This window comes from Mus pahari, chromosome 3, assembly GCF_900095145.1.
Source record: "Mus pahari chromosome 3, PAHARI_EIJ_v1.1, whole genome shotgun sequence".
Lineage (NCBI taxonomy): Eukaryota > Metazoa > Chordata > Mammalia > Rodentia > Muridae > Mus > Mus pahari.
In genome coordinates, this window is record NC_034592.1 from 155287839 (window position 1) to 155309771 (window position 21933).

Here is a 21933-nt window from a genome sequence, read left to right on the forward strand (position 1 = left end):
ACCAGGTACATGTAGATCAGGTACATGTAGACCCAGTACACCTAGACCCAGTACACCCAGACCAAGTACATGTAGCACACACAGACCCAGTACACAAAGACTCAGTACAAATCACATGAACGGTATCTACCTAGACCAATGCTGGCTTGCCTCATCCTGGAAGTTAAGTATATTATTCACCATCCCACTTTATGCATGAGGGGGTGGGCGTGCAGGGAGGTTTAATGACTAACTGTCCCATGTCCACAAACTATTAAGCAGTACAGGAGACATAGAATGTACTTCCCATACAGCCTGTGTGCACACTGCCAGGGGAAGGTCTAAGCCAGGTGCTAAATAAAAGCCTCTGGTCATGTCTATGGTGTTAGGATGGCCCCGCACACACGGGACTCTGAAAAATTTTTGGTTGGTTGGTTGGTTGGTTGGTTGGTTGGTTTTTCGAGACAGGGTTTCTCTGTGTAGCCCTGGCTGTCCTGGAACTCACTCTGTAGACCAGGCTGGCCTCGAATTCAGAAATCCGCCTGCCTCTGCCTCCCAAGTGCTAGGATTAAAGGCGTGCGCCACCACGCCCGGCTGAAAATTTTGTTTTGAGAATATTTTAATATGCTGTTGACTTGACTTCCTTGTGAGACATAAAAAATTTTAATTTTCTGTAAATTAAAATGTTTTCTTTAAATTTATACCCAGTACCAATATGCAATAACGTCATTGAATTTTGACAAGCTAAAAAGGAAATATCAAGTTGGAAATATATTTAACCCAAAGAACATCTGGGTTAGGCTATTTTGTCAAAAAATGGAAGGGAAACACAAGTCTACAGTAGTCATGAAAATGTGGAAATAAACTTCAAAATGGCTTGCAAATTCAGTCATCTAATTAAATTATCTAAAATTTATGACTGGAAATTTTCTTAAAATAATTTCCCATGATTTGGGAAATGGCAGATGTGCCACACTGAAGAGTTGGCTCTGCTGCCCACCTTTATTGGATGCACATGAGAGACTGTTTGGGGGACCCTCTAGAGCTCAAGCTCGCAAAACCTGCTTTCAGAAAGCATTACTGCACCGCAGCTCTTTCCAATGGCAGCTGGCAACAGACATGCCCTCAGGGTACCCTGACCCATGTGTAAGAAGACAGGACTGGAATCTGTTTACAGTTAGAGTGGGGAGGAATGAGGACCACAAAAGATGTTCAGAGACTCTGGGTTTTCCTAAGGCTCATAATGACCCTCATTTAAAAGGAAAAAAAAAAAAAAAAGCTGCACATAACATCCCATTTTCTGGGAAACTGAACTGTCGTTCTTGGTGATGCTAAGTGATTTCAGAAGTCATGATTTCATGCGAGGAGACAAACAGTGCATGTCCTACAGACAGAGCAAACCCTCTTGGCTGTCCCTCTTGGCTTTTCTCAGGCCTCCTGGTTGACTGTCAGTGAGACAGGTAAATCTGTCTGGTGCTGCTGGAGAGACCAGACACTCTGAAAACTGTGCCACAGTGTGCATCCACAGAAACACTGGGGTGTCTGCAGAAGGCGCTGTGGAGCAACACTGACTTTGTCAGCGTGGGCTGCCCTCCCCGCCCCCGTGCACACTGCACAATTACAGCTCCCTAAGACAAGTCAGGGCTGCCCTCTGCTGGTGAGGGCTTGCTGGGCACTCAAATCCTTACATTCTTCTGAGTAGTAATTTCCTTAGAATTATTTCCAAGTCACTTTTAAGAGGGCTCGATGGGAAAGCGCAAGACTCCTAAAAGGAAAATGTGGGAGGCCTGGAGACCTCTGGTGAGCACTTCTCAGGCCTCCTGAGCTAACAGGCTCCAGGTGCCCCGAATCCCAAGTCTCCACACTTGGCCTCAAAACTGCTGCAAACCTTAAGTCAGTCTATGAGAAATTTCCAATAAAAGTGTCAAAATTAGGGGGCTGGAGAGATAGCTCAGTGGTTAAGAGCAATGACTGCTCTTCCAGAGGTCCTAAGTTCAATTCCCAGCAACCACATGGTGGCTCACAATCATCTATAATGGAGTCTGATGCCCTCTCCTGGCCTGCAGGTGTACATGCAGATAGAGATGCATACATTAAATAAATAAAAACAAGTAAATAAAATGTCAAAATTAAATATTGTTTAAGTTGAAATATTAACTAGAACAAAAGTTAGAAGCATACCCAGTGAGTTGGAAGAGAATTATAAACTGCAATGCATCCTGAGTTTTCCCTGAAACTCCACCAATAAGGGTAATGTGATATTCACAGCCAAAATTTCAGCATTTTGATTCTTATGTGAGTTTTTACCCATACCGAGTACATAGATGGTTGATCTCCCTTTGGGGTTTAGGCATGGGGAAGAGACAACACTGCCTCTCGTGTTGTCCAGGCTTTGGAGTTACCTTCACTCCACTCGCTCCCTCTGTGGAAGGGAACACGTTATAATCTGGCTTCCAGCTCACAGCCATGACAAGGATGGTAATAGCAATAGGGAAGACCCTAAGGGACCGCCGTGAGGATGAAGTGGGAGTACTCACAGAAAGTCTATGTCTGCATAATGGAGTTTAGAGAGAGTCCCAGAATGGGCACTGCTGTGTTCAGGTAAGCCACTGCCATTATGTACTGATGGGACAGGCAGTGGCAGCCAGGCCCTTCTATCTCCTGAACAGAAGGGATCCTGGCTGTATCTCAGAAATCTCTGGGAAGGTTGAAAGAATAATTTCCTGAGTTCCACCCAAGACCTACTAAATTTGAGTCTTTTGAGTGCAGCCCAGGCATGAAGGTTTTTTAAAAGCTTTCTGACTTTAACAGCCTGGCTGGAATTCCTTGGTGGGGTCTTTGGTCCAAGAACCCTAGCTGAGAAGGTGGTAGAAATGTAGGTCCTCAAGCCTGCCCCAGACCTATCAGGTCTACATTTTACATCACAAATCTAAAGCTCTTTGAGAGAAGGTCATGAGGACCCAGGACACATAAGCAGCCTCACGTGCTCGGTAGTTTCTCAGTAACTAGCAGGCTTTGAGGACACTGGGGCAGGACCCACAGTCCATAGTCCGCAGTCTGTGAGACAAGGGGCTGGAGGAGCTGGATGGTAAAGAATGCTAAAATTAGGGAAGAAAGATGACCTCTCTGCCCAGCATGACCTCCCAGTGGCCTGTGAGGTGGATGACTATCGCAAGCTGGCTGCTTAGGCTTCAACACCACCTGTCTCCATTACGGTTCCTACTGCCATGATTAACACCATGCAAAGCACACTGGGGAGGAAAGGGTTTATCCTGCTTAGGCTTCCACAGCACAGGTCATTAGCAAAGGAAGTCAGGGCAGGAACCTGGAGGCAGGAGCTGAGGTAGAGACCATGGAGGGGTGCTGCTTACTGGCTTGCTTCCCGTGGCTTGCTCAGCCTGCTTTCTGATAGAACCCAGGACCACCAACCCAGGGATGGCACCACCCACTATGAGTTGGGCCCTCCACCATTGATCACTAATTAAGAAATTGCTTTTCTGTCTTGCCCACAGTCTAATCTTATGGAAGCATTTTCTTAATTGAGGTTCCCTCCTCTCAGCTGACTTTAGCTTGTGTCAAGTTGGCATAAAACTATCCAGCACACCCCACAGGACTACAGTGCAGCGCTGCAAGGGCCATGGCCCTAAAGGGAACCGTGCTGTTTGTTGCTTGATGGTTGTGGACGTTAGTGTAAAGCCTCTTTGGCCACTGTCAGCTGCCCTCACTAAGGGTATGCTCTGCTTGCTAGTTAATGAATTCTTTAGACAGGGGTCAATGGCTGGGGAGACAGAGGAACCTGTCTGGACTGGTCCTGGGAAAGTCATAGTAACAATTCCCTGTGAAACCAAGCTAAAGGAGCCCTCCACTCTGGACCCAACTCTTCCCCTGCACCCCAACAGGAGTAGACACGACTACAAACCAAATCCTATGTAACCTAACTAAGACTTGTGTTATTTGACTTTTCAGGGGGTAGGAGTAAATAGATGGCCACCAAGTGTTCCAAGCAGGCCTGTTTCCTCTGTGTTGTACTGAGGTCCCGTAAAACAGGTAACCAGAGGTCAGTTATTATTCCATTGTTCTGTAACCCTGTTCCTGCCTTAATTTTTTGTTTGTTTGTTTTTGTTTTTCGAGACAGGGCTTCTCTGTGTAGCCCTGGCTATCGTGGAACTCACTTTGTAGACCAGGCTGGCCTCGAACTCAGAAATCCGCCTGCCTCTGCCTCCCGAGTGCTGAGATTAAAGGCATGCGCCACCACTCCCGGCTCCTGCCTTAAATTCTTAGAAATCATTTTGGAGACAGAGCCTTACTGTGTAGTTCTGATTGGCCTAGAACTCACAGAGACCCACCGCCTCTGCCTCTACCAGTGGTCGCCCAACAAGGAAACTAACTGTGTAGCGACCAATCACATTTTGTTCTTTCTCATTGGCACTTGTCCTTTCTTTCTCTAAAGCCGCTTTCCCTGATTGGTTCATTGGAACCCCCATTCTGGAACCTAGCTAACTGTGTTGTCATTTTATCGGACGCCTTAAATACTCTATGTGGAATGTTTCGTAGAGCAGGACTTTTGTGTTTCAAACCAGCTTAATACTGATCTACTAGTACACGGGGCTCAATAATTAAGTGTACTTGTTGCTCTTGAAGAGAGCCTTGGGTTGGTTCCCAGCACCCACATGATGGTTCGACTATCTGTAACTCCTGTTCCAGGGGCTCCTACACAGTTTTTTGGCCTCCCCAAGCATGTGGTACATACACATACACACAGGGACAACATCATGCACGGAAATAAATCTTAAACATCCCCGGGAGTAGGCACCATTCCCCTTATCATACCGCTCGGGATGTTCCAAGTAGGCAGCCTCTCAGAGGACAGCGCTGGACTTAAGCTGGGGAACTCATTTTTATTTTATATATGTTGCCTGAAGACGTTTAAGCACCACTGCGTGCAATGCCCAGGAGAGGGCGTCAGTTCTCCAGGAACTGGCGTTGGTTCTCTTGGACCTGGGAGCCGTCCAGTAGGTGTTGGGAATAGAATCTGGATCTTCTCCAAGAAGCCACTGCTCTTGGCCGCTGAGCCATCTCTTCTGCTCCAAGACCATCTTTAGACGTTTAAACAACAATCAATATAACGATACACGCGTGAAAACAACGCCCACTCTCAACTAGTTGCCTGGCAACTGCGCCGGCCAACTTTCCACCAACCCACAAACTGCTGGCATAAACACTTCCTCTCGACCTCAGCAGGGCTTCTGCGCATATGCGCCCGCCTTGCGAGGGGCGGGACGTCGTGCCCTACGCTTTCCGGGCGTTCCCGGAAGTGTCTCGTGGCGCGTGCGCGGTGCTTCTGTGGTAACGGGGCCGTTTCCACCGGCTTGAGGCGGGCGTCTCGGGGGTCTGGGGTCTCCCGGCTGCGCCCCCTCCGCCCCGCGCCCGAGCAGGTCCGTGGCTTCGGGCCCCGCCGCGTGCGCGATCCTCAGGCGGCCGCCGCGCGCGCTCCCTCCGGAAAGCCCGGGCCCGCGTGGGAAGCCCGAGCCCCTCCGTGCCGCCGGACCCCGTGCGCTCCGCTAGGTAGGCCGGGCCTCTCGGCGTGCGCTCGGCGCCCGGGCCGCGGGGCTGGGGAGACGGCGGGGAACACTGCGGGTGGCCGGGGCGCCGCGGCGTGCGCGGATGGGAGGGGCGCGGCCGAGCCGGCGGGCGTGGTCGGGCGCTTGGGAGCAGCCTGAGCTGACCGAGTCAGCCGGGAGAAAGGCCCCTCAGAGGTGCGGGAGCCGGAGAGCCGGCTCCGCTGCCCGCAGAGGTCCGGCCGCCTGCTCAGCCCCGCTGCGGCCGATCCCGCACGCCCTTGCTCTTCTGGCCTCCGTGGACGCCGCGCTCACGTGCACGGACCCGCAGGACCTGAAACTGAAACGAGTCCTCAGCGTGCGAATCCGAGCGCACACTGGGGGTCGTTTCGTTTCCTGACTCCAGGATGGAGGAATTGGTTTTCCCGGTTTAAAGGTGGGGAAAATGAAGCCCAACTCAGGCTCCCGAGCAACCCAGCTGTGCAGCAGCCCTGGCCTTCCTTGCTCATCCCGGCAGGGGACCTGAGTGTCTGTGCATCCCTCTACCTGTACAGACAGCCTTATAGTCCTCAGCCCTGACAGGCGTCTCCCGAGTCGCTTTCTGAGACGTAAATGTGCGCCTTACGGTGTCTCTGACACATCGTGGCTGTTTTGAAGGCAGCAGAAGTCAAATGTGCTCCCAAAGTTCCTTGCAGCTTTCCCTTTCCGTGTTGTTTTAAGGCAGTGGACTGCTCGGGTGTTAGCCTCGCTTTGGAAAGGTTGCTGACTCGGTGGAAGTCTGGGTTTTAAGAATTTGCTTTTTAGTAACAGCTTGAAATGTGGCAAAAGCGAATGGGAGTCTGGAGTCACAGTGCACAGATGGTTTCCTTGGCAAGGACACAGTTGTCTATTACATTCAGTGCTAGACCATGCAAATCCTTTTCTTTTCTTTTTCTTTTTTTTTTTAGATTTATTTATTTATTATAAGTAAGTACACTGTAGCTGTCTTCAGACACTCCAGAAGAGGGAATCAGATCTTGTTAAGGATGGTTGTGAGCCACCATGTGGTTGCTGGGATTTGAACTCTGCACCTTTGGAAGAGCAGTCGGGTGCTCTTACCCACTGAGCCATCTCACCAGCCCCGCAAATCCTTTTCTTTAAATGGTCTTCTGTACAGTCAGGGATGGCCTGTTCCTCCTGAGCCTGCCTCCCAAGTGCAGAGGTCACCTGTGCCAGCTCACCCGACTAACCCTAAAACTTTCTCTGCGGGCTGGTGAGATGGCTCAGCAGTGTACTTACATATAATAAATAAATCTTTAAAAAAAAAAAAACAAAACAAAACTTTCTCTGCATGTTGTGTGTATGACTATGCGTGTCACCGTCCACATGTGGTCAGAGGACAACTTTGAGTTCTCGCCTACTTTTCTGTTGGTTCTGGGGGTCAAACTCGGATTTCCAGGCTAGCACACCAGGTGTCTTTACTACCTGAGCCAACTCACCAGCCACAGAGGAGCCTGGAGAATGTGCACTGTTGTTTCAGCACAGCCGGAAGATGAGGCATGGTGAGGGATGGGAGGGCCCTGTAGACTGCCATGCTCAGGAAAGCAGTGCAGACTCTCAATGTCTCCAAGTCTATACCGTCCCACCAGACACCTTCAGTACTCAGTGGGCCAAAGTCGATTGCTTAGGATTTTTCTTTTCTTTTTTGGTGTTTTGAGACAGGGTCTCTGTGTAGCCCTGGCTATCCTGAAACTCACTCTGTAGACAAGGCTGGCCTCAACTCTCAGAGATCTGCCTGCCTCTGCCTCAAAAATGCTGGGATTTAAAGGCCTGCACCACCACTCTCTGGCATGAACTGCTTTTCTTAAAGCCCTGAGAAATTGTGAAACACCTGCCAGAACTGGTTGTTCTTTCTAGGTAGCTTCATGTAGACATTGACCTAAAATAGAGTATTTAGGACTCCTAAAATAGAGAGGAAGGGGACCCTGGGCCCAGGAGGCCCTCCTGCCCACTGCTGGGTGCCTAGTGTGCAGTTCTGACTCTGGAGAGGGATACCTCTTTCCTAGCTACTGACTGAAATATTGTAATAAGTCTGTTGGTGCCTTAGTGCTAGCAAGGGCATCCTTCCAATAGAGTAGAGAAAAGTGGATGTGGACATAGGAAAGTCTTCCTTCATAGCTTCCAGAGGCTAAAAATGCTCTAAAAATAAGTGTGTGTGTGTGTGTGTGTGTGTGTGTGTGTGTGAGAGAGAGAGAGAGAGAGAGACAGACAGACAGGCTCTGTGTAGCCCTGTCTGGCCTGGAATTCAGTATGTAGACCAGGCTGCCCTCGTCCTCAGATCTACCTGCCTTTGTCCAAGTGTTCTGATTATACTATGCTGGGCAGAACGGCTCCTTTTATTAGGCATTCTGCTTGTGGCATACTTAAATCTCTTCTGAAGAACAAGGCTGGCTTAGCACCACAGTGCTAGTTTCTACTGTGTACTTTGTACCTAAGAGGGGCCTGTCCTTAATGGTTCCCACTTTGTGTTTTCCAGCCAACATGAGTCTGTTTGGATCAACCTCTGGATTTGGAACTGGTGGGACCAGTATGTTTGGGAGCACAACCACGGATAACCACAACCCAATGAAGGTATCACCTGGACCCTCTCCCCTCCCCACAAAACAAAAAAACAGGGCATGCAGAGAGCCAAGGAGCCTCCAATTGGGTGGAGAGAATCGGGTGGGGGGGTCTCTTACGGGGTGAAGCTGAGGAACCCCGGCACACGAAGCTCGTCCTCAGCAGAGCTGGTGACCTGCCCTCACTTGTCCTCGTTACTACTGCCAAGCCACCTGAGAGAGCCAGAGCTTCCCAGGGCCAGCTTGCTGCATAATGTGGTATGGCTCTCACAGCAGCCCTGGAGAATGTCCTGTTCTCTGTTTGTACCGCAGGAAAGCTGGGACTGGGCTGGGCGTGGGGCAGTTTGGCCAGACACGTGGAGCAGGTGGGAGCTGCCTTGTGCAGATGCTGCCTTGCTGCCTCTCTTTTAGCGCATGGTGAAGCCTGCAGCTCTAGTATTTTCCTTGACCTGTGTACTGCTCCTCTGTTTGATCAGAGTAAGGAAAGGTAAGATCCAGTTAGGTCTCAAGGCAAAGAGAGATGAGCTCGAGGTTCTGGATAGAAAGAGAAGTACCTTATGGTGGTGATGTGTGCATTTTAACCCTGACCTTCCCTCCCCCAGGATATTGAAGTAACATCTTCTCCTGATGACAGCATCGGTTGTCTGTCTTTCAGCCCACCAACCTTACCAGGCAACTTCCTTATTGCAGGATCATGGGCTAATGATGTAAGTGCTTCTCAGGCAACTGCCATGTTGGTGAGGCTAGCCTGCCCTTCAGCTCCATTCTGTCTGTGGGTGAACTGAGGCCAAGGCTAATGTTATGCGTGGTCATTTCTAAGACACATTGTAGAAGCTGCATCCTTATGAATGGCAGCACCATAGCCGGGCACTGCCCACAGGTTCCTTGTACCTGACTCACCTGCACTTTCTGCTGCTTGTTAAGAACTTTTCTTGGCACCCAGGAACTGTTCTTCAGATGAAAGTTGAATTTGTTAGACTTTAGCTAATAGGGCAGATTCTTCGCAGACTGTTCATCAGCCCCTGAACAGTACACTCACTGACTGCAGGAAGGGGAGTTTGTAAAGTATGGGCACAGATGTCAGTCAGGAGGCTCCACCCAGCCCAGCAGCTCTAGACCAATCTGGTTTTGTGATCAGAAAGAAATGTATGAGGGGGGAGGGGTATGGGTAACTTTCGGGATAGCATTTGAAATGTAAATAAAGAAAATAATAATAAAAAAAAAAAAAAAAAAGAAATGTATGCTACAACATTTCCCATGAGATTAGAAGACTAAGCGTCTGTGATGGGTCATAGTGTGAGGGACAAGCCAGAGCCTTCCAGTCCTGCAGTAGGCAGGCTAGTTGGAGCAGCTCCTCAGAAGTCTTTCCATTTACCCTTTGTTCTGTTGATTCTGCATGCAGGACTTGGGGGAAGCGCCTGATACTGCCCTTCGCATTCTCAGAGCTTGAGACTGCTCATGTCCATGCTTTGGCACAGTGGCTTCACATGGGTGTCTGAAACTAGGACGCAGATCTGCCAGCTAATCTTGACACCCCCAGGTCCAGGGTTACAGCTCCAGAGTAGAGCACTCACCTGGGGTGTGTGAGGCCCTGGGTTCCATTCCCAGCACCACAGAAAGCCCAGGCTTAAGGTCCATGGTTAGCTTCTGTCTGAACCTGCTGTATAGGACCAGACTCAGCTACACAGACAGACCCTGATCTCACCTGGCCTGCAACAGCGAGCACACAGGGAGCAGTGAGAAGGGGCACGGGAGGGAGGAGCAGGCCTGGTCTCTCCTCACTTGACTTGCTCCTTGGTGTTTAACGAAAGCTAGGTTTGGTGGCACCCTGTTGTCCACTCCCTGGAAAGTGAAGCAGGAGGAGCATATTCAGGGTCGTCTTTGGCTTCTAATGAGTTCAAAGCCAGCCTGGGCTGTGGGAGACCCTGTCTCAGAAAAGAAAATGAGCCATGTTAGAAGCATGATCAGGGCTGGACAGGGTGGGCGTGCAGGGAGGGAAGCGCAGCAGCGGCTGCAGAAGCCGGCCGCAAGTTCCAGTGCTCTCTCTGGTTTGTTGGCTGTAAGATGTGCATTGAAGGAAGACTGGATGCATCCGGAACTTAACTAGTTCTCCCTGGTGGGATTTATTTTCTTGTTATAGTTACAAAATCTGCAAAATGCATTACTTTAACGGGAAAGCGACAGGGGAGAAGTGGGTTTCCTCTTGAGACCTGAGTGACTGCTGACTGAGCAGCTTGACTGCAGCGTAGGTGTGACTGTCCCGTTTGTGGTTCCAGCTGCTTGTGTGTACATGTCACTTAGTTTGTTCTTGAAGCTAGATAATCAGATTGATGCAAGAAGTCTGCAATAAACTGTACTGTGCATGTGCACACCAGAGACTGGGAAACGCCCTGATCTCATTAATCTGTCTTGTTCTTACAGGTTCGCTGCTGGGAAGTGCAAGACAGCGGGCAAACCATTCCAAAGGCCCAGCAGATGCACACGGGGCCAGTGCTTGACGTCTGCTGGAGTGATGTATGTCTTGTTTCCTCTTTTAAGATAGGATTTGTATTCCTTACAAACACAAAAAATTGTTGCTATGGCAAAACACCAAGGCTACTTATGAGAGAGTTTAATTGAGCTTATGGTTTTAGAGGATTAGGGTCCATGATGGCAGAGCAAAGTCATGGCCACAGGAACAGCTGAGAGCTCACATCTTGATCTGCGGGTAGGAAGCCATTGGGAAGCCGCAAACATAAGAGCCCATGGGGCATTCTCACTCAGAGCAACACAGGATCTCACAGTGCAGCCCCGGGTGGGACAGAAATCACAGAATTCTATGACCCGCAACTTTCTGAGCTCCTAATATCTCAGCAAAGAGTTAGTGTTCTGTAACAAAAGGCTTAGGGCCAGAAGTGTCTTAGTTGCCAAAGCTCTTGAATTTAATAAGCAGTTGGTTGTGGTAGCACTTTGGAGCCTGGGGTTTTGGATTAAGGATGTGAACCCTGGGCAGGGCAGTGGTGGCACATGCCTGTAATGGAAGGCAGAGGCAGGCGATTTCTGAGTTTAAGGCCAGCCTGGTCTACAGAGTGAGTTCTAGGACACCCAGGGCTATGCAGAGAAATCCTGTCTCGAAAAAAAAAAAAAAAAACCAAAAAAAAGAAAGAAAGAAAAAAAAGTTTTCTTTTAGGGATATGAGTCTGCACTTCGAGTTGTTCATGTGAGATTTGTTTTCTTTCCTTTCCCTCTTGTGGCTTAGTGGAGTGCTTTTCCCTTTCTGTGCCTGTGCTCTAGATAAGAGTGGCCACCCTGGCTTTCTAAGCCGGTTTTGTTTTGTTTTGAGACTGGGCCTTTTGTTTGTAGGCTAGGATGGCCTTAAACTCAGAGTTTCAACTGCTGCGATACCACCACCCAACTTGTTTTGTTTTTTAAGTAATGTGTGTTATGATTTAAATATAAAGTGACCACAGGTTCTTAGTTTTATTTTTATAGGTGTTATATCTCTCCACCCCCCGCCCCCATGTATGTTTTTTGTGTTGTTTTTGAAGGGTGTAGAACCTTTCAGACATGGGGCTTAGAAAACAGTGTGAGCTATAGAGGCTAAGCTAGATACTTCTTGGTTACAATGCCCTGAAATGTGACAGGTGAGGGTCATGTAGTCAGTCAGTCAGGCTTGGCAGTGACCAGTCCCCACTGAGTGTCTCGCCAGCTGCATTTGGTTTTCATTTGCTAGCTTTCAAAGCCACTCAAATTCTTAGAGATTCTGTTTCCTTTTGTGTTTGTTTGGGTTTTTTGTTTTTGTGTTTGTTTGTTTTGTTTTGTTAACACAGGATTCCTCTGTAGCCCTGGTTGTACAGGAACTCACTCTGTAGAGCAGGCTAGCCTCAATTCAGAGAGCTCCATCTGTCTCTGCCTTCTGAGTGCTGGGATTAAAATCATGCACTACCACCTCCCCTTGAGATCCTGTTTCTCTGTGAGCTCTGAGTGGTCACTTCCAGCTGTAAGTGTGCACTGCCTAGGAGACTGGTTCACAGTGTGCTGGCCTTAAAGAGTACCACAACACAATGCAGAGAAGATGCTTAACCCAACTTTTCGGGCGTGGAGACTTACTTTTGCTCAGCAGACTGTCTTTTTTATTTTAGGATGGGAGCAAAGTATTCACAGCATCGTGTGACAAGACAGCCAAGATGTGGGACCTGAACAGCAACCAGGCCATTCAGATAGCACAGGTGAGAAGCCTTTGTGGGTGGGCTTACTAGACAGCATGGAAAGACTTTTCAGAGTGTTCATAGCGTGTTGTGAGCTCCCACATTTGTGCTAGTATTTCTCAGAGCATTTTGCCACAAATCTCCCATGTACACATAGGTAGTGATGGGAGTAGTGGCATCGAGATCTGTAGACAAGGGGACATAGGTCTTGATACTTCAGGCACCTGTGTGTGATTTGCCTCTGTCAATCACACGTGTTCACTTGTCATTCAGCAGTTGTTGGTCGAGCGTCTGCCATGTGCAGGGTGGTGTCCTTGGGTTAGGACACCGCGCACCCATGGAGCGTTTATCACTTGTCTTAGGGTTCTGTTGTGAAAGATACTGTGACCGTGGAAACTCTTATAAAGGAAGACGTTTAATTGGAGCAGGCTTACAGTTCAGAGGGTTAATGCATCATTCTCATGGCGGGAAGCATGGCAGCACACAGGCAGACATGGTGCTATAGAGGTACCTGAGAGGTCTACATCTGGATCCACAGACAGCAAGAAGAGAAAGTGCCTGGCTTAAGCATTTGAAACCTGAAAGCCCACCCCACCCCACCCCCAGTGACACACTTCCTCCAGCAAAGCTACACCCACTCCCCTCCCCCCATGAGCCTACAGAGGCCATTTTCTTTTCTTTTCTTTTTTTTTTTTTTTAATTATTATTATTTTCTTTATTTACATTTCAAATGCTATCCCGAAAGTTCCCCATACCCTCCCCCGGCCCCTGCTACCCTACCCACCCACTCCCACTTCTTGGCCCTGGCCTTCCCCTGTGCTGGGTCATATAAAGTTTGCAAGAACAATGGGCCTACAGAGGCCATTTTCATTCAAACCACCTCATACCTGAGGGGCAAAAGGCTGGTTCTCAGTGTGAAGACCACTTCTCAGTCACAGAAGCCACCTTAGGTGAGGGGAAGGCTCCTGAGATGGTTTCACAGCAGCACCTGTACTGCAGGCATCCCCCAGTCTCTGATGGATATGCCCTAGTGACAAATGAGCTTTCCCTCCGCTGTCCCCAATGATTCCCTGGGGAAGACCTGGTCATCACCACTGATGATCAGTGAGGGTGAGCCTAGATCAGAGCAGCATGTGGGGCAAGTCCTTGGGCTATGCCCTGGGGTCATGGAAGAACACAACAATGCCCTTTGGTTTTGTTAGTGTTGAATGCAGTGTCTGAGTAAGTCAGTCCAGAACTAGAGCTGTTGTGCTAATTGTTGAACCGTTCCCCTGATTTTTGTCTTGTGGAAAGCATGACGCTCCTGTTAAGACCATACATTGGATCAAAGCCCCAAACTACAGCTGCGTGATGACCGGGAGCTGGGATAAGACTCTGAAGGTACGCATGTGCTTGAGGGGTTGTGCACTCTTGCAGATGGGGATTGCCGGGTCCATGCAGGCTTCAGCCCTCAGTGGTCTCTCACTGCTGCTCTGCTTTGCTTTCAGTTTTGGGATACACGGTCCTCAAATCCTATGATGGTCTTGCAACTCCCTGAACGCTGTTACTGTGCAGATGTGGTAAGGAATCTCACTTCCTTTTCAACAGCCAAGTAAACATGGCTCTGTGTGGCACCGTGCAGTTTGTGGGTAATCTGAATCCTTCAAGTTGAACACTGTTCATACATGGCATTTAGGTCTGTGTGCCCTAAGAGTGCCGCGTGTTAGGTTTTGGGTGTTTTCCTTTGTTGTCTTTGGGTCTGGAGATGAAACTGCTGGACTATTGGCTATTGCTTGAGCATGTGTGCTAGCCACCTGTCGATAGTCCCTCATGGGGAGATAACGTGGTGTAATGGTACAGGGGTGTCGACAGGAGAGATCGCGTGGGTGTAGGTGGGTGTGTGTCCCTGTCCCTGATCTCCGGGACTGCCTCTGAGCGGCGTGGAAACCAAAGTGTTTTCTCAGTGTCTCGACTGAGTCTTAAGGCTTTATAGCAACTGCCCTGGTAATTCCACAGTGAGGAGATCCACCTTGAGAAAAGTTCATGGTGGGAGCTGACACTCACTGCATGTTGGAACATACCTGACCAAGCATGACTGCCCATCCTGTAGCCCCAGGTCGTAAAGCAAAGGCAAGGACAGTCTCTGTAAGTTCTAGGCTAGCCTGGTCTACAGTAGGAATTCCAGGCAAGAGTCACACAGTAAGATCCTGTCTTAACAAAGGAAGGAATGAAAGAGACACCTGGTGTCAAGACAGGAGGAAATCACTGAGATACAGCATATGATAGGGTGGAGGTGATCATCCAGTCTCACTGGTGACTCAGTGTACTTTCCAAATATCCATATTTTATAGTTTAAAAACTGTAAAGCACAGCCGGGCGTGGTAGCGCACGCCTTTAATCCCAGCACTCGGGAGTCTGAGGCAGGTGGATTTCTGAGTTCGAGGCCAGCCCGGTCTACAAAGTGAGTTCCAGGACAGCCAGGGCTACATAGAGGAACCCAGTCTCAAAAAACCAAAAAGAAAAAAAACAAAACTGTAAAGCACATAGTAACCAAAGCCTGGAACTTAGAATGCACCAATAAGAGAAGTCAGGTTCAGGACAAGAGATCACACTTAGCTGTGTAGAAAAACATCACTACCAACAGCATAAACCATCTTAAGTATGGGTGTTCTGCTTACAGGTGGCCTTCTCTAGGTTTTCACAAACACTTCCATATTGCTGAAGTATTAAACTTTTAAAACATTAAAATTTTGTGGCTAAAATGTTGACTGAACACTTTGGTGTGAAAGCCCTGTCTTTACCTCAAGTGCGTCTTCCTTCTCTTCTCCAGATATACCCGATGGCTGTGGTAGCCACTGCAGAGAGGGGCCTGATTGTCTATCAGCTAGAGAATCAGCCCTCTGAGTTCAGGAGAATAGAGTCTCCCCTGAAGCACCAGGTGGGTGCCGCAGCAATGAGACGCACACGTTGAGCGCCTGCTGCGTGCAGGGTGGCTCATGTGGGGGGCACAGGTATGCGGTCTCTCTCTTGAAAAGCTTACTGCTGCGTTCAGAGGAGGTACATTTAAGGAAGTAAACATAGATGACTAAGCCAGGCTTCCCTGTCTCCCAAACATCCCGAGTAGCTTAGTGCTGCCGCTTAGTGCTCCCTGCCCGTCTGGGCAGACTGTGTCTGTCCTCCAGCTCAGTCCTACCCCGGCCACAGGACTGAGTCCTTCCTGCCTCCCTGATCTAAGTCTCCTCCTAGCACACATCTCAGAAAATGGGATCAGTCCTGTTAGAACAGAGGATGGAGGTTCAACCATCATGTCTTCTTCCTGCCACAGCTTTCCCTGCTAGATGCTGGCCAGGGTCTTTGGAGGCTGGTTCCCTGGTGAGGCCTCTTGCCCTGCAGCCTTTGCAGGAACCTGACATAGTCCATCATCAAGACTTCTCTAACACTTCACTCAGGTGTGCTTAGTCTAGTTGATCCTGGGAGACAGCCCATCCTGGCCCCTTCCAGAACTGCCTATGATCCTTTTCCCTCTGGGTCACAGCCCCCACTCTTCGCTCTTTGTCCCCAGTCACTAATAGCACTCAGTGTAAGTCCTACAGCACCGTCAGGAATTCTGCAGAGCACCTCGCTCCTGGTGGTCATCATCTCTGGCCAGGCTCCCTTTGCCCTTGAGACTAGAGGTCACGCTTGAGTCACCTCTCCTACCTACCGCCCCCAGGCTTCCCCGTTCCTTTCTCTGTCTACCTGCCACTCCCGGTCCCAAGTCTTCTTGGAGTTAGAGAAAAACTTCCTGCCATTTGACCTTGCAATGCTGTCTTGCATATGACACCAGAAATAAACAGTAACCCAGCAGGACCACACCAGCCGTGGTCCTCACAGGAAGGAGCAGCCAGCAGTAAAAACCTACCGGAAACAGGCCTGTAGGTGGTAACATGTCGCCTTTTAAAGGGATAAAGTAAAGAACTGTTAGCAAAACTAATGACCCAGTTAAAATCCCTGAAGGTAACAACCTGACCAGCTACCGGTATGTAAAGGCAGTCAGTGTTTCTTTTTATCCCAGGAAACCTAGGAGACAGCATCTCACACATTGTTTTCAGAAACTCAGAACATAGGGTGGGCAGGCAGGCTCTAAGTAATGGTTCCATGGTTGAGAGCATGTGATGCATAGTAACAAAGACCTAAGTTCAGATACCTGATGTTGTAACAAGGTGAGGTGACAAGGTGGGCCTGGTTCAGTGCACTCCTGCAACCTCAGTGCTGTGGGAGTGAGTTGGAGACAGGAGTATCCCTGAGTGACTGCTTTGAGAAAATACACACAAAGTGACAGGGGACACGACCCCTCCTGGTTCCTGTGCATTTGCTCACATGCCTGCACATTCATTCCACACCATTCACATGTGTGAACACACAAGAAATACAAATGAGAAAAAAAGAAAGATAGCAAGTATTGGCGAGAAAGACGAAAGCTCTTCCTGCACCTTGGAAGTGCCCCGACGTACCTAAGGTTCTGACAGTCCAGTAGTACTACCGCCTGGGCAGCAGTTCTGATAATGAAATGGCTTCTCATTGCACCGTGGATGAACGTGGAGTCTGGTATACTAAGTGCAGTGAGCCGGGGCAGAAAGACACAGTGTGGTTGGATCCTTAGACAGGATAGCCAGAATACTGTCCTAGGGTTTTACTGCGGTGAACAGACAGCATGGCCTAGGAAACTCCTACAAGGACAACATTTAATTGGGGCTGGCTTACAGGTTCATTATCATCAAGGTAGGAACATGGCAGCATCCAGGAAGGCATGGTGCAGGAGGAGCTGAGGGTTCTGCATCTTGTTCTGAAGGCAGACAGAAGACTGACTTCCAGGCAGCTAGGAGAAGGGTATTCAAGCCTACGCCCACAGTGACACACCTGCTCCAACAAGGCAAGGCCACACCCCCAAATAATGCTACTCCCAGGCCAAGCGTATACAAGCTGTCATACTGGCTTTGCTATGTGTAGTTTATCCAGCATTCCCTGTGAGCAGGCTGGCTATTACACTGTTTCCAGGCCAGGGAAACGGGACAGACACTGGGTGTCTGATCCGAAGGTACCTGCTGATTAATCCAAGAGGCTGTGCTGAGCAGGACAGCTGCGTTTGTGCACACATGACTCCTGGGGTCCAGGGCTGTGAAAGGTTGGAGAGTAGCACTTGCTGGGAACAAAAATACCTTCGTGTCCGAGTAATGGTTTAGTTCTAAAGCCTAAGAGTAAATAAGGTGACGCTCATGTTCATGTTAACTGCTGATGGTCCCTCCTTTATTTTAACCGTAGCATCGGTGTGTGGCTATTTTTAAAGACAAACAGAACAAGCCGACTGGGTTTGCTCTGGGCAGCATTGAGGGGAGAGTTGCCATTCACTACATCAACCCTCCAAATCCGTAAGTGACTCGGGCCTGGGATGCTCCTTCCAACCGGTTCTGAAAGGAAACTGAGACCCCTTTGCTTTTCAGGGCCAAAGATAACTTCACCTTCAAATGCCATCGATCCAACGGTACCAACACTTCGGCTCCTCAAGACATCTATGCAGTACGTGCTAGCAGCACTCCATCCTGAAAAGAAACCCCCGGAAGCAGGCTTGGAGCTGGCTCTCCAAGTACACTGGAACCAGGAGTCATAGGAGAGCCTGTGTCTGTGTTTGCAGACTTGAGCGCTCGTTTACAAACGCATTGACGAGCTCTTCTCTCATGTGCTCGGTTGGAGTCAAGGTTGCAGCGTGTCTGTGGGTGTCCATAGACACTCTCCACCCAGAGTGGTAGTCAGGAAACTAGTCTGCTAAGAAAAACGCACACTCTTTCCTGACGTTGCTGCTTACTGTGGCAGTGGGTGCAATCATGTGTTCCTCCTCAGGGACCTTCTGAGCTTGGGTTTGGGTGTAAGCTGCTGTACCAGACAGCATGGCTGGGGGGGTGAAGTGTACCTGGGTATGTGTTTTCTGCCTCTCACTGTCCATGCTCCTCTTCACAGGTGAATGGGATTGCCTTCCATCCTGTCCATGGGACCCTTGCCACTGTGGGCTCTGACGGTAGGTTCAGCTTCTGGGACAAAGATGCCAGGACCAAGCTAAAGACCTCAGAGCAGCTAGATCAGCCCATAGCAGCCTGCTGCTTCAATCACAACGGGAACATATTTGCCTATGCTTCCAGCTACGACTGGTCCAAGGTGAGAACTTTCAAGCCAGTTCCGCTCCCTCCCTCTCAGACTCTGGGGCCAAAGGCCTGAGTTGGAGTTGATTCTCTATGGACATGTGTGCCCTTAGCCAGGCTGTTGCCAGCTCCCTGTGGGCAGGGGCCTGAATCTTGGTGTGGGGTTTTACCTTGCATGGGGGAAGGAAGGTGCTATGTCAGGGAGAGCCATCATGAGCTCCTCCCTGTTCTTGGACACAACACACGAACATGGATGTAGGTAGGTCCGGGCCACCAAGGTATTGCTTCAGTGGCATTGGTTGGTTTGAGCAGGGAGGGTAAGGAGCTGACGGTTCTGGCTGAGTCTTGAGGCCTCGAAGGCAGAGTGGGCCTGGGGTCATAACTCGAACCTCCCTGTGGAGTGTGTACTGGGGAGGTGGCTCCAGTTCATTCTTCATGGTTTTCACTTCCTTTTCCCACCCAGCCTTGCTCCCCATGACAGCTTCTCCCTCTGTCTCAACCTTTGCTGCCCCCTCCTACCCCACGTTTCTCACTCCACTTCTCTACACTGTTTTCTCACTGCCACCGGCAGAGTGTGCATGCCCGCCTGCTCAGCCCCATCTCGGCTTCGCCTTCCCGTGTGCACATTCGTACTCACTGTGATCGGAGTGCTGAGATGCACCCAGTCTCCTCCCTGTCTGGTCTGGAAGCCTCCTGTTTGATCTCTGCTTTCGCTCTGCTTCCCACCTCTGCATAAAGCGTCGGTCAGAGGGAGGCAGGCCATTTACACCACTGCTTGCCAGTCGGTCTCCTCCAGTTAAGGGGGGACTGGGCTCCTTCAGCTGTTTCTGTCCTGAGGTGCCAGTCCTGGTGCACAGCCGCTGCCTCCTAGTGGCTCTACTCATTTCTTTAGTGTGTTCCCAGCCATCCCACTCCTGGTACCAACTTCTGTATATACAGTCAGGGTTCTCTAGAGTCACAGAACTAATGGGTAGTCTCTGTATAGTAAGGGAATTTGTTGATGACTTACAGTCTGTAGTCCAACTCCCCAACAATGGTCAGCAGCAGCTGTGAATGGAAGTCCAAGGATCTAGCAGTTGCTCAGTCCCACAAGGCAAGCAGGCAAAGAAGAAAGCAAATCTTCCTTCTTCCAATGTCCTTAAGTAGGTCTCCAGCAGAAGGTGTGGTCCAGATTAAAGGTGTGTGCCACCACCCCTGGATCTGGGACTTGCTTTGTCCTAGATGACCAGAAGGTTTCCCTGCCTTAGTCTTAGGGGATTCATAGCCACTATGCCTCAAGATCTCCATGCCGAGAAACTTGTATCTCCCAGCCTCCAGATTAGGATCACTGGTGAGTCTTCAATTCTGGATTGTAGTTCATTCCAGATATAGTCCAGTTGGCAACCAGGAATAGCTACTACAGCTGGAATAGCACCCTCGTGGCAACTAATAATGTTTGTAGCTCCAGTTGTTGGGGTCTGATGCCCTCTTCTTCCCCTTCCCCCCATGGAGTTCACACACCCTCCACAAATGGGCATGCACATAAACAGCTATAAAACACCTGCATTTTTCTGGGAGTGATGGCTGAGACTGAGGTGGACGGGTCACAAAGCCTGAGTGACTTGGCAAGGCTCCTCTCAAACTTGAAGTGCCTGTGTGTATAGCTCAGTAGCCGCGTGCTTGCCTGGCGTTGTGGCAAGGCCCTTGGTTCAGTCCCCAGCACCACCAAAGAAAAGAAATTTTTAGGGGGAAAAAAAATTCCTGCATCCTCCCGGGAGCCACGGAGCACTTTTGCTCTTGCATCCTGCCCAAAGCCAGAAGTCAAACAGCTGAGCACACTTTAATCCCAGTGCTGGGGAAGCAGAGGCAGGTGGACTCTTGCGTCTAAGACCAGCCTGGTCTTCATAGTGAGACCCTGTCTCAAAAAACCAAAAGTGAAAAACCAATTGAAGTTGTAATTTGTTGAAACTTGTGGGCTCACAGTGTTGTGAGGATAAGTAGAAACAGGCTCAGGAATCCTCTGCTTGGAACAGACAGGAGCAGCTGTCTCCAGTGTGCAGCCTGGACATAGCCGTTCCCTAAAGCTGGACTTTACATCCTGTGATAAGCTACCGTTGACCACTGACACACTCTAGAGCTTTGTAAATGCTGCTGGGGTGAGACTAAAAATAGCAAGAGTGTGCCTCAGCTGTGTCACTTCTCCAGGCCCAACCTTCCCAAGTCTCACCTCCCCTGCTCGGGATGGTGCTGCATTTCCTCCTCACTCTGGGATCCTAATGAGAGAGCAGGCCCAGTGGTCAGAGCCAGTGCAGGCTGGCTGTGTCTCTTGGCCCCACCCACTGATGCCCACAGCCGCTGCTCTCCTGGGAGCTGTTCCTTCTGTGGATTAGGTCCTTCCCCTGACGCAGCATGGATGAGTTCAGCCCTTTGTGAAACCTCTGGTCAGGACTGATGCTAAGCCTGAGACCCTCAGCAGTTGCCTTGGCAGTGAAGTCATCCATTGACGGAATACCACTGACGCCTCTGAGGGTAGAGGCTGTGATAACACAAAGAACTGTTAACTTCTCTCCATTCTTACTCTGCCTTCTCAGACGTGGCTCCAGTTCTCAGAGCAGGACTTGGTTTTTATGTGGCTATTGCTTTTAATACTAAGGTCATTTCTTTGTTTTTCCTTCTTTAGGGACATGAGTTTTATAATCCCCAAAAGAAAAATTACATTTTCTTGCGTAATGCAGCTGAAGAGCTAAAGCCAAGGAATAAGAAGTAGTGGCCTGAAGCTGGGACTGTTGTGGTTTCACCTCCACCCCACCTCATCTCTGCCCAACTTGGGCTCCAGCTCTGGGTGGCCCACAGCCTTGGCTGTGGGTGTCCACCCCTGGAGGGACTGTGTCTTGTTGAGCGTCAGCGCAGCATCCTGGCGACTTGCTGTCTCTCCATTCCACTCCCTGCTGCGGTTTTCCTGAAACTGAGATTCTCAACTGAAGTCAGATCTTGAAGGCACTGTGTCCAGCAGTGTGTATTTGATAGTGTTGGGTGGGAACTGTTGGTGAGCCCTGTGTTGTGTTTTATAATAAAATATTTTGAAGATGGCCCCTCTTCATCCCTTTCCCCAACTCTTCGGGAAATAGCCATCAGCCTCACAGTAATGCTGTGTTCCAAGTCTCCTGAGAAGCTGTGAGCCGCGTGCCACCCCTGCCTCGGTGCTGAGGGAAGGTGCTGATATGATGTCCTGAGAGAGGCCATCTTTCCCAGCACTGGGGGTCTCCCTTCCATGGCTCATTTGTCCCTTAGAAATGGGAGACAGTGGATGCCAGGTGACTGGCCTGGGGTGCCTTTGGAGTCCGGCAGGCAGCTTGGTTTAGACCCTGTCTCAATGTGCTAGGGCTGGGCCAAACCACCACATGAGCACTTTGGCACAAGATGGTGACTGTGGGTCCGCCCTAGGTTCATTACACAATTACCAAGATGTGTTTGACATGCA

The 21933-nt window shown here is 49.7% G+C and overlaps 1 protein-coding gene across 1 annotated transcript; it reads left to right on the plus strand.

Annotated features, from left to right (window-relative positions):
• The first annotated feature begins 5286 nt into the window (after positions 1-5286).
• On the plus strand, positions 5287-21592 carry Rae1 (ribonucleic acid export 1). Its single transcript, XM_021192468.1, has 12 exons — positions 5287-5544; positions 8053-8147; positions 8737-8841; positions 10556-10648; positions 12256-12342; positions 13615-13701; positions 13809-13880; positions 15131-15238; positions 17602-17708; positions 17781-17856; positions 18295-18489; positions 21133-21592. The coding sequence occupies exons 2-12, from the start codon at positions 8058-8060 to the stop codon at positions 21217-21219; spliced, it is 1107 nt and encodes a 368-aa protein (XP_021048127.1). The 5' UTR covers positions 5287-5544; positions 8053-8057; the 3' UTR covers positions 21220-21592.
• Positions 21593-21933: the final 341 nt, after the last annotated feature.